General features: G+C 39.5%; 1 protein-coding gene across 9 annotated transcripts in view; it reads right to left on the bottom strand.

Annotated features, from left to right (window-relative positions):
- Window positions 1-12,185, bottom strand: part of LOC105081158 (leucine-rich repeat-containing protein 37A2-like) — a 64,607-nt gene that overhangs the window by 21,194 nt on the left and 31,228 nt on the right. For 7 of the 9 annotated variants that reach the window (XM_074342777.1, XM_074342778.1, XM_074342776.1 and 4 more), the window contains 6 exons: window positions 11,794-11,865; window positions 11,166-11,240; window positions 7,573-7,691; window positions 3,842-5,532; window positions 3,188-3,304; window positions 924-970 (listed from right to left, as the gene is read on the bottom strand). In XM_074342777.1, coding sequence (XP_074198878.1) covers window positions 924-970; window positions 3,188-3,304; window positions 3,842-5,532; window positions 7,573-7,691; window positions 11,166-11,240; window positions 11,794-11,865 — 2,121 coding nt within the window. Of the gene's footprint in view, window positions 1-923; window positions 971-2,562; window positions 2,682-3,187; window positions 3,305-3,841; window positions 5,533-7,572; window positions 7,692-11,165; window positions 11,241-11,793; window positions 11,866-12,185 lie in introns of all 9 variants that reach the window. The other 2 variants (XM_074342784.1, XM_074342783.1) reach the window with 2 other exon arrangements.

Genomic DNA, 12,185 nt, shown 5'->3' with positions numbered 1-12,185 from the left:
AAAATATTCCTTTTGGAATATACATACAATAGGAAAAAAATCAGACTGCATAGTAAGTTTGTTCTAGAAACTCCTTGTGTCCTATAGTATGTGTTGCTGATTTGTGACATAAAATGTAGCTCACAGCCCAAGCAGTGTGATCAATGAAGTCCTCAGTGGAAAAGAACCATCTGTTTGATACTCACTAGCAGTATGGCCATGGGGCAAGACCTTTTCCCTTTCTCTTTCTCCATTTCCTTAATATAAAAGGAAGAAATAAACGACTGTCTAAAGTTTCTCCCACTTAAAATTCTAAGAGGTTTGGACAAAGGGAATAGAGTAAGGGCCTGAAAAACCAGCAAGATGACAGGGGGAGTTTTCCTGTCACTTTCTAGGAAGGACTCATATATTCTCCCTTCCAACAACTTTGAGTGAGGCTGGTCCTCAAACCCTAGAACCATGCGGCCTTCCCTACTGCAGGACCTCCAAGGCCACTGGCCCAGCCCAGCCTGATGGCCACCACCAGCAGGAACAGGTAACAACCCAAACCTCTCCCCCTCCCCCTTCTTCCCTTAAAGGACTAGGAAAAGCAGAGCATCTGGGCCTGTCCCTTTCCAACTCAGCTTTGGCTGGGGAGCTAGTTTTGCTGGTAAATAAATTCAGGTAAAGCATTATGATAAATATTCTTCCTGCCTTTTGTGCTTTCTTCACTATAAACTGAAAAGATTGAAATAGATGAGGTCTAAGTTCTCCTCTAGTTCTAAAATCCTACTTCAAAAATTACCAGACTAGGGGGAGGGTACAGCTCAGTGGTAGAGCGAGCTGCTCAGCATGCACGAGGCCCTGGGTTCAATCCTCGGTACCTCCGTTAAAAATAAATAAACCTAATTACCTCCCCCACAAAGGTAAAATGAAAAATAAAAAGTTACCAGAGTAGTATTTACCTTATGCTTTTTTTATGGCCCTTTGCTGCTGTTCTGTGAGAATAAATCTGTTTTGGAAGAAACATGATCAGAATTATTCATCACAATGACTATCTCCAAATCTTTATTCATTCCTTTTTATTTTAAGTCTTATCTATCCAGGGAGACGAAGACTTTTTTGTGGAAGGAATGCGATCTTGTTTAATAATCCTTTTGCCTCTTTCACAGTACCCAACTTAGGATCTTGTGTGCAGCTGGCAATACATTTTATTGATTGTTTTAGGTAACAGATAATTCCTAATAAAAATTCTTAGAAGTAGGGAAACAAAAATATCTACCAGAAACCTAAGCATGGTTTTAAAGCCAATAAGAGTAGGATGCCTATCATATGGCCATGACTGGTCACTGTTGAGGAGGTCCTCATCACTGCAGTAAGAAAAACACTGGAAAGGAAGAGACGAGCATGTTTGCATATGAAATGACGGACATCCTTTAGGTTGGAGGCAATATGAGAATTCAGGAAGATGGCTACATACAAAATCAAGAGATCAACATATAAACCTCAAAAACTTTCCTATGTAACACAAATGACTAACAAGTAGAAGAAATACCCCATTTACAATATCAATAAAACTGCATAAAGTACCTAGGGATAAACTTAACTGAGAGTGTATAAGATCTCTGTGATGAAAACGTTAAAACTCTTCTGAAGGACATTAAAGTGAAAAATGTATACATGGCATGGGATACCATCTTCCTAAAATGTTGTAAAGATATCAAGTCTCCTCAAATTAACCTACAAATTCAATGCAGTCCTATTTAAATCCAAGATAAATTTTCAACAAAACCTGGCTAGTTGACATTTGGTAGAGAAACTGTGCAAGAATAGTATGAAAAAGATGGTCAAAGAGCAGGAGCTTACCCTACCATTTATACAGTATGTTCCAGAGCAACTGGAATTAGGTGGTGTGGTACTGGTACCGGTATAGGAAAAGATAACTGGATCAATAGAACAGTGTCCAGATAAAGACAGTATTTTTAGATTAGTGAAGGAAGAATGAAACATTCAGTAGAAAACTTTGAAACAATTCGATTTTCATGCAGGGGGAAGAAGTTAGATCCCCTACCTCAACTACACAAAAAAAAAATAAATAAATAAAATTCAAAGAACACATGGGTCTGTTGATTGCTGGGCTCTCTAGCTACTTCAAATAAATATGTTGCATTACTTCTCATTGTGGAATTGACATAATGCGTCATCTCTCTTCCACTGAACATCATTTTTGTCAACTTTAGGAAAAACACTGCATGGTCCCTGTCCTGAAAAAACTAATCATCTAAGTGGAGAGGAAATAATGAAGTGATATAAATAAATACAAAGTTTATGCAAGTTTAAACTACATAGCAATTAAAGCAACAAAAAAGGAGTTTATAGAAATTCTACAAAAGCTCAAGGCCATATGCCACCTGGAAATGCAGGGGGCACAGTCTGGGCAATGGCCAATAATGACTAGCAAGCTGACCCCATGCTAGTCCTCAGGTTCCTAGACTCAGAAATCAGACTCTCTTCACCAAGAGGGATCTCACATCTTCCTATCGAGGCAGTCTCCCTTTATCGGTATCACAGTATTGATCAGAAATCAGAACGCAAAATTATTACTTGTCAGTGAGAAACCATCTGTTCTACAGACAGGGCTTCTGTGTCCACACAAGCAGAGGACGTCCTCCTGCAGAGACAGGCCTCCATGGCAGTCAGCAGGCTACGGTTTGAGAACAGAACTACAACAAAAGGACACACTTCAGAGGAGCCTGAGGCAGGATTTTATTAACAATATTTTGATGGAACCTACCTGCACAATATCTTACACACCAGAGAAGAAAGCTGGAAGTAAATCTAATGAATCGACAAGATCACACTTCTCTCAGCCATGTCCTTTTAGCCCTCCCACAGTGACTGAAGGCTCCAGGAGGGTGGAGATGATGTACCTTATCATTTCACCCAACAAGGAAAGAAAGCAGTGAAGGAATGAGAGTGACTGGTGAGGTGCAGTGTTTTGAGTTGAAGAAATTTTACTACCATGTCAACTCTGGCCTTCTTATAAACTTGACTTTTCAAAATAGCCTAATGGCTTGTTACCTTGGGTTCAGTTCCACAGAGACCCCCTGGGACTGGAGCTCCTTTAAGAATCCCAGGCATATAACTTCCATAAAAGACCAAAGCCTATCTCAGTCCTTGTGAATGAAGAGGACTATGGAGTAGGGCTCTGAATCTCAATTGTCCTTACCTCAAAAAGGCAGAAATTTATAACCAAGACTGCCACTACTGCAGTTACTGTCACAGATAGTGATATTGTGAAGATGAGTTTGTTGGTATAGCTGGACCCCGGAACTTCTTCTGTGAGCTAAAAAAGTAAAGAGTAATTTCTTTTAAAAACAAAGAGAAAAGATGAACTCTAACTATTCTTAAAACTATTCAGACACTAGCTCACTCTTCCTTTTTTGTGGGTGGGGGATGGGAGGTAATTAGGTTTGTTTATTTTTAGAGGAAGTGCTGGGAATTGGACCCAGGACCTCGTGCATGCTAAGCATGTGCTCTACCACTTGAGGTATACCCTCCCCCTTAGCAAACTATTCTTAAACTACTCTAAACCCCATCCTTTCAAGTGAGTAGCTTATAGGTTCTTAAACAACATACCAGATCTCATGTGTTACTGATCTTATCATCAGCATTTTCTCCTAACAATTCACCTTGTGTGTTAAGGCTCCCCTAGGAATAGTGGCACCATTCTCTAAATGAGCACAGTGGGAGATCGCTGTCTTAGCCAGTTTCATGGGTAAGATACAGACCAGGAGCCCCTGGTCTTCCTGCTTTGGCACTTTAATGGCATGTCCTACACTGAGTAAAAGTCCAGGTCCCCTGTTTCAGGCACTGTCCTCACCTCATTTGACTCCATCCTTGTCTGTTCACTCCGGTCTTCTGTGCTCTCACTGATATAGTTCTCAGCTTTCCATAGGTCGGTATTCCCCTCTGCCTTGGACATCTTTGCTTTTTGCTGTTCACTGAGCAGCTTTATCAGGAGGCCTGTTCTGGTGAAGAACTTGGCACAGGACAGCTTCACGTGCATCTCAGTGCAGTCCAGTTTCAGAGTCCGGATCATGTGTGAAATAAGGCTTCTCATATAATCATTCGGGATGATGGACCGTAGCTGCTGGTTTACCTGGATTTCAAACTGATCACCCAAGGATGAAGGCCCTGGGGAAGTGAAGCCGGTGGGTTTAGAGGGTAATTCAGTACCCACGTTGTGGTATTCCTGTTGTGTTTCGTCCGTGTGTTCAACAGTTGGCATAAAGTTGCCTGCAGTAACAGAATATGTGCTGGGAATATCCGTACGGGCAGCGACTTCAGACATAGCTCCTTCTGGCAGAGTCACCTTTCCTACAAGAGGGTCTGAAGGAGAAAATTCTTCCAGAGGATTTTCCTGAGAATTCAGTTGTTCCTCTGAAGAAATAGCTTCTCGTGAAGGAGGGTTTATGAGGCTCCTCACTGCAGAGGATGGAGGCCCACCTGCAGATATTCTGAGTAGCTCTTCCCTTTTCAAATGGTGATTCCTTTCAGCCTGGAATGCTCTGTGCATCGCACGAGAGCGAGGACCAAGAAACATGTGTTTTTTTCTGGGACGCGAGGTTGGTTTAGAAGCTTCCATATTTCTAACTATACTTTCTGCATCTTCTAAAATAGTGTAGGATAAGTCTTTTGATTCCTGTTGAACCTCAGATTTAGGAAGGGTGGAGGCAGGAGGCAGGGAAGAAGAGACTGCTGCTTTATCTTCATTTATAAACGAAGGTTTTGTGTTGAAAGAGCTTCCCACTAACTTCCGGGGCCTCCGCATGTGAAGCTGCCCCCTGGCTCCTGGGGCCAGCCTCCTGAGCGCCTCTTCCTTGGCAGTGTTCTCCGCAGCTGGCTGGGCATTCTGTTTCCCCCAATGCTTCAGTTCATTGACACTTCCTTTGATGATGACATCTGGGTCCTTGAGGACCCAGTCCACTCCCTGCAGCCTTTCCCCTACACTCTCAGTCTTTGCTGGGCTGTTTTCCTGTGGTTGGGCAGTGTCCAATTCCTTTTGAAAGGTCTGCCATAATTTGTGACCCAAAGGATCGGCATGTACATGCCTGGCAGTTTTTTCCTTCTTTTTAACTTCGATTTTTTTTTGCATTTGTGAACCTGCCCATTTTTTCAGATGATAGAATGTCTGCAACTTATTTTTATAAAGTAAATTGTTGGATTTAGGTTTAACAAAACGGTTCCTTGTGTTTTTTCCCAAATAACCCAGGGGCTTATCTCCATCTTGTAGGTGTAAAAAAAGAAGTTTAATGAATGGTAAAAATGCTGTCTCTAAATCTTCTAGATTTCCCTCCGAGAAATAAGGCAGTACATAATTTAGTGCACTGATAACATCAGTTTCATCATTAAAGTCTAGCTGTTCATCGACGAAGGCTGAGAAGCTGACATCATGTTTGTCTGAGGACGCCTTCTCTGACTCAATAATCAGCTCGGTGCTGGTATTATTTTTCCGGGCTTCTAACACCTTCATGAACAATCCTTCTATGTTCCCTACAGCTGCTCCTTCACCTGTCAAAAAAGAGTCTTTTTGATAACTGAAGGCTGATGGACAGCTTTTTGCCAATCCACAGCCACATATCCCAGTCAAATAAATTAGAAATCAGCAAACATCTGGGTGCCACTTACAGAGTGAAAAAGAAACCTCACAACAGAAGGTGAAAAAGATATATTTTGAAAAACTGGCTATCTACTCAGAAAATCCCATGGTGTGAAACAGAGTAACAGTGCTTAGGATTATTCCACTGGTTTCCAGGGGCCAACTGCCCAGCACTCGAGAAGTCAAGGCTGGAAGACAGCTGTTCCCCACTCAGCAGGATGCTCTGCAGACCCACTGTGACTCCTCACTTCCATACACCCTACCCCACCCTGCCTCAGACGCAGAGGAGTGCAAGGCTTCTGCTCTCCGCCTCCGCAGTGTGCTCGTGTCCTGCTCCCCTCACAGGTGATCACAACAACACCCGCTGCTAACAGGTCCTCATTTTGATGTGATCTTTTCTGCTTACCCCCCAATTCCACTTCTTGGTTCCTGCTCCCATATATCCCAGTCCCCATGACAGGAGGCTCTATACAGAGAGAAACACCATGTCCACCCTGGCTTTCCGCTAACATGTGGGCAGGGATCTGGAGTGCAGGTTAAGAGATTTGCCAGGCTGTATGCAAATGTGGAATGTTCAACAAATCAATGGAATACCTGAAGTCCTAAAATGCGGATGGGAAAAAGCAACTGTTGTCAGATGCCTACTTTGGTTTCATTTCATTTCACTCCTAGTATTCCCAGCCTTACCTGGGGACCCATCAAGAGCTTCTGACTTGGGGTGGAGGGTATAGCTCAGGGGTAGAGTGCCTGCTTACCATACATGAGGTCCTGGGTTCAATCACCAGCACCTCCGTTAAAAATAGAGGAGCTTAATTACTTCCCCTCTAAAAATAAAAACATTAAAAAAAAAGCTTCCAACTTTCTGAAGGTCATGTGTACCCCTGTGCAGCTGGGTCTCTCTTCCAGGATTAGAAGTATTTTTGGTGGCGGTGGTTAGGGTCAGAGGAAGAGGTGAAGGTTCATGAGAAAGGAGGAACAAGAGGTCACAGACAGCCCGAAACCAGGCACAGAAGATCTAGGCACTAGGCCACAGCACTTAACGCCTCTGATCTTGCTTTTGCTCACCGTGAGAGGAGATTTAAAATGCCTGTTCTGACCACTTCTGAGGGAGAAGGGAATAATATAATCAGTAAAAAAAAAAAAAGTTTGGAAAATAAGGAACGTTTTTCTGTCAGTAGCAAAATGTTATTATTTATAATGTGCTCCAGCTCATTCTTAGGGACCAGTATTCAAGCTATCTGGGCATGAAAGCATATTTTGGAAGTCATTAAGTTAAGTGCCAGTAAATCTAATGTATACAAAAATCTTTGAAAGCATCTTAGTGTTTTGTGTATAGGAATGCTTGAGATTCAGAGCTGGACAGTCTAAGAATAAAAGAGCCACCCCATCCACTGGAAGGGCTAGGTAGCAGCTTCTGGTTACGGAACCAGAAACTCTCAGGCTCCAAATAAAACATAAAACACCACCACTTGTATTCTTTTATAAAACTGCAAAAGTAAACAAAATAAACAAAAATATATTTACACTTGCCCCAAAGACAAAGGGTACTTGAAAACTAATGGATATCAAATCGGTTTACAAACTGTGATGCAGTGTATGAAAAAGTTCTCATTTGGGGATAACGCATCCAACAGAGAGCACAATATACAGTATGTGGCCATGAATGTTAATTCCCTTCCCGCTTCCATGCCTTTCTCTTGTTCCTCTATGTATGTGAATCAGTTACATTACTAAGCTAACAATGTAACTGAGGTATTATGAGTTTCGTAATGTAACTAAGAATCTAACTTTTAGCAAGGGAGGGGGGTCTTAGAAATTTAGGGAATTGAAACTCTGAATGGATAAAAATAAAAAAAAATTCTATTACATCAATTGTTTAAACATTTTATCATCACTGATTAAAAACAAATTTAAAAAGATTAAAAATTTATTATCAGGCAGTGCAGACTCACCACAATGTGTGGTCTCTGTCAGGCAGTCCCTGTCACAGTGCAGTTTGACTGTCTTGCAGACAACTTCAATAGTATTTTTAAATTGGCAGAGGCAGCAGGTCCGACGGCTAGGTAAGATTCTATAAATGGAAACAGAATTAAATTAGTGGTAAAGGAGTGACTTGAGTAGGGAGGCAGGCCAAGGCCACCACAGGGCAGTGAAGAAAGGAGTTCTTAGGGCACATGGCCTGGAGAACTGCACAGGCACCAGTTGGCCAACTGCTGCTCTTAACTGTTGTAAATAAATACAGAGACAGAAGTGTCCAACAGAAGCGTAAGGATGGCAGTGGGTGTTGGTGAGCCTAGGAAGAAGGTGACAGGGATTAGAATTGGGTGACACTGATCTGTAGTTTAATTCAGAAGTATCTCCTCCCAACCCTAAAGTCTCACTTTGGGTTGAGAGTGCACAGGAAGAGGGCAGACTTCCAGGAAGAGTCTGAGTAAGTCCCCAACTTCTGGAGTCCCTTTCTCAATTCCTAGTTGTGAGTAGGAAATGTATTAGAAATTACTCTGGGGATTAAAAAAACACTATGGTTAAATAATAACAGATCACATTCACCAACTCTGGATAACCTAAACATTCAGGAGAAAAACAATGAGGTAAAACAATTATATTAAAGAAAAGCATGTGAGTTCATAATAATACTCAAAGTTGGGGGAGCACTTCTTTACAGAACAATGCTAGCTAATAATGTAGAAGGACAGAGAGAATTAGGGAAGTGCCATTTTGCAACTACCAGTGTGACACTCAATTCAGAATGAAATTATCATTGATGCAGACTTGGGTGAAGAGTGAAAGTAGGATCTTCACTGATTCCAAACTATCACCGCATAGAATATTTATTACTTACCAAGGGAAAAGATAACTGTACAATGGAGAGATACAAAGATACTTTAATCAAGTGGTCAAACTTAGCATCAGGCAACCTGAAGAGATGAAGTAGGAAGGATATATCACCAGGATATCTATTCTTCCTCAGAATGCTTGCTTTGAATCTAATTAAGACATAGACAAATTCAGATTGTGGGGCAATTTTAAAAAACTGGCTTAGGCTCTGCAAAAATGCCAATGTCGTAGAAGACCAACAACAACGACAAAAAACCAGTAGAGAAATGTTCTAGGTTAAAGGAAACAAAGACATGACATGCAATACCTAATCTTTGATTGGACCCTGTATCTAAACAGATTTAAGAATGTTACTGACTTCTGGCCCAGATGAAGTAACAGAAATATTTAACCTATCTGAAACAATGTGGGGGGAAAAAAGATTAAATATATGAAACAACAGTTCTCAAGAAATTGGACCTCTTGCAATAAAGTTCAGTCATCCCCAAGAGACGGGAAATAAAAATGAAGTGATCCCTATGACTCCCCTAGTTTACTTCTTTCAGAGTTTCCAGGTCATGGTACAGGGAGGAGAGACTCAGACAGAAACTGGAGGACTCCCTGACTGAGGAATTGGAAGAGTCCAGGAAAATCAAGGTGACTAGAGTTCACAAAGCACAGCACTAGAGAGAAAAGAGGTGCACAGACAAAGAACTCTGGAGATATGCAGAGGGATCTCTTGAGTATTCAACAAAGTACTAGTCAGTGCATGTGTGTGAGGAGTTACTTGAGGCCAGGAAAAGAACCACATGAAAGGATTAATGATAATAACTGGATGTGACACAGTGTTGGTCTACAAAAAAACTACTGAAACTAATAAATGAGTTAGTAAATTTGCAGACTGCAAGACCAATATACCAAAAACTAATTTCTCTCAACAAATAATCAGAAATTAAAGTTTTAAAACACTACTTACAGTAGCATTAAAAGTATAAAATACTTAAGAAAAACTCTGACAAAAGATGTAGAACATCTGCACACTGAAAATTACAAAATATTGCTGGGAAAAGTTAAGGAAGACCTAAGTAAATGGAGAGGTATAACGTGTTCATGGGTCAGATGATTCAATATTGTTAAGACGTCAATTCTTCCCAAATTGACTTACAGATCTAAATCCCAGTAGGCTTTTCAATAGAAAGTGACAGGCTAATTCTAAACTTCACATGGAAATTCCTGGAATAACTGAAACAACTATGAAAAAGAGCAAAGTTGGAGAACTAACACCACCTTGATTTCAAGACTTACGAAGCTACATTTTCAAGATATTCTGATATGAGTGGAAAGATAGACAAAAAGATCAAAGGAACAAAATATAAAGTCCAAAACTAGAGCGATATGGACAGATTGACTTTTAGCTTCAAAGGCAGTTGAGTAGAGAAGGAATAGTCTTTTGAACAAATTTTGCTGAAACAATTGAATATCCACATAAAAAAAAAATTCAATCCAAACCATATACATAAATGAACTCAAATTGGTTCAAAGATCTTTACATAAAGCCTAAAAGTATAAAACTTTGAGAAATAGGAAAATTTTTATGACCTTGACTTAAACAAGATTTCTTAGACACAACACCAAAAGCATTGTCCATTAAAAAAAAAAAACAGACAAATAAGACATGATCATTTAAGAATTTCAGCCCTGTGAAAGACTCTTGAGAGAATGAAGTTAAATCACAGAATACTTAGCAAATTACATATTGAATAAAGGATTTGTTTCCAGAATGTATAAAGAACACTCAAAACTCAATCAAAAATATAGATAAAAAATTCAAAGATACACAGATGGAAAAGAAGCATATGTAAAGATGTTTGACATGATTAATCACTAGACATGCTACACTGAGATGCCACTACGTAACTATTAAACTATCTAAAGTTAAAAATAATGATCATAGCAACTGTTGGCAAAAATGTGAAGAAAATGGAACTCTCGTACACTGCTAATGGGAATGCAAAATGGTACGGTCACTGTAGAAAATAGTTTAGCAGTTTCTTAAAAAGTTAAACATGCACTTAGCATAGGATGCAGCAATCCCATCTTTAGGTATTTTGTCCCAAAGAAATGAAAACATATATTCACACAATGTGTGTTTACACATACATGAGGGGTTTTAGCAGCTTTATTCATAACAGCCAAAAAAACTAGAAACAAAGTTCATCCAATTCAAATGTTCATCCGTTCAAATGTTCATCCCCTGATGAATGCATAAACAACTGTATATCCACACAACTGGACCACTACTCAGCAATAAAGAGAAATGAACTATGGACAGGTGCAACAGCATGGATGAATCTCCAGAGACTGGCTAAGTGAAAGAAGCCAAGAACAAAAGGCCACATATCCTATGACTTAACTTACAAGGCATTCTGGAAACGGCAAAGTTATAGGGACAACAATCAGACTGCTGGTTGCCAGGGCTGGTGGTGGGAGGAGGGGAGTGACCTCAGAGGGACATGAGGTGACTTTTGGGGCTGCAGAAGTTTTCTATATCTCAGATGTGGGGGTGGCTATATAACTACACGTTTGTCAAAACACAGCAAACTCTATAAAAAGAGTGAATTCTACTATATGAAAATTATGAAACTTATACAATAAACTTGACTTAAGGAAATAATAAAACTTAAAAAAAACAATTAACTGAAAATAAATGTAATAAAAATCAACTTACAGTTTTTCTAATTCAAGGCTCATCATGAGGATTCTTTCAATTGTTGTAAGCGAGACTTCTGTTTTTCCCAGGTCTCTGAAGGAAAAGCCCACACAGGCATGATATAAACCCAAAGACAAAAATTCTACACTTAAGAAGATAATATGTGATTATTTCAATCCTGGCTTCTTACTTGCCATAGACAATAACCCCAGGGAGCTCTTATTGAAAAAATTTAAATTTATTTGCATCATTAAATTACTGACCTTGGTGCTGAACAGGACCATCTTTTTCTTTTTTCTTTTTTTTTACCATTATCCTACCTCTCAATCTCAACTGCATCCACCTCTCTTGATTACTTTTTTTTTTTTTTAAAATAATGTACACCTTATTCCATTTTGCTTTCTGGGATAAATCTTATTTTTACATGTCTGATCTCTGTAAGTGTTTTTCAACACAATTTTCTTCCTCTGCTGGCTGTCTTACCCATATACATCCTTTCTTAATCCTTTTCTTTACCAATAACTCTTACCTCAATAACCCAGTTAAAATTTAAATTATGACTTCTTAGCCAAAATCCTCAATCTCTGATGAAAGCAAAAAAGAGCAGAAATCAACTCAAGAGCCATAAGACTGCTGCAATACTTACAAATATCTTAATGCTGGCAATTTAAAAAGATAAGAATCTTCAACTGTTGTCAAAGGATTATGACTAAGAATTCTGAAAAATAGAATGACAGTAAAATTATCTGCATTTTCAGTAATGTCCATGAAACTTTATATTCATTTTTTGGTATGAAACTTAAAGGTAAAAAAAAAAAAGGTCATTTTCTGAATTTACCTATAAATCACCCTTAGAATTTGTAAAACATTCTTCATTTGGGAACTACCCAGGTGTCTAGATGATAAAGTAGAGAATAGAAAGAGAAAAAAATAGAGGGGGAAGTGGATAGCAAAGAAAAACATATGCCAAAGAACTTTTTAGGTCAAAAGCCCTAGAAGGGACTATGCTGGTAGGAAGCCCTTCCTCTGTAAGAAATA

Source organism: Camelus bactrianus, chromosome 16 (genome assembly GCF_048773025.1).
Source record: "Camelus bactrianus isolate YW-2024 breed Bactrian camel chromosome 16, ASM4877302v1, whole genome shotgun sequence".
In the NCBI taxonomy this organism is placed as follows: domain Eukaryota; kingdom Metazoa; phylum Chordata; class Mammalia; order Artiodactyla; family Camelidae; genus Camelus; species Camelus bactrianus.
Note: the sequence above shows the minus strand (reverse complement) of the source record. Positions and strands in the feature narration are given on the sequence as shown.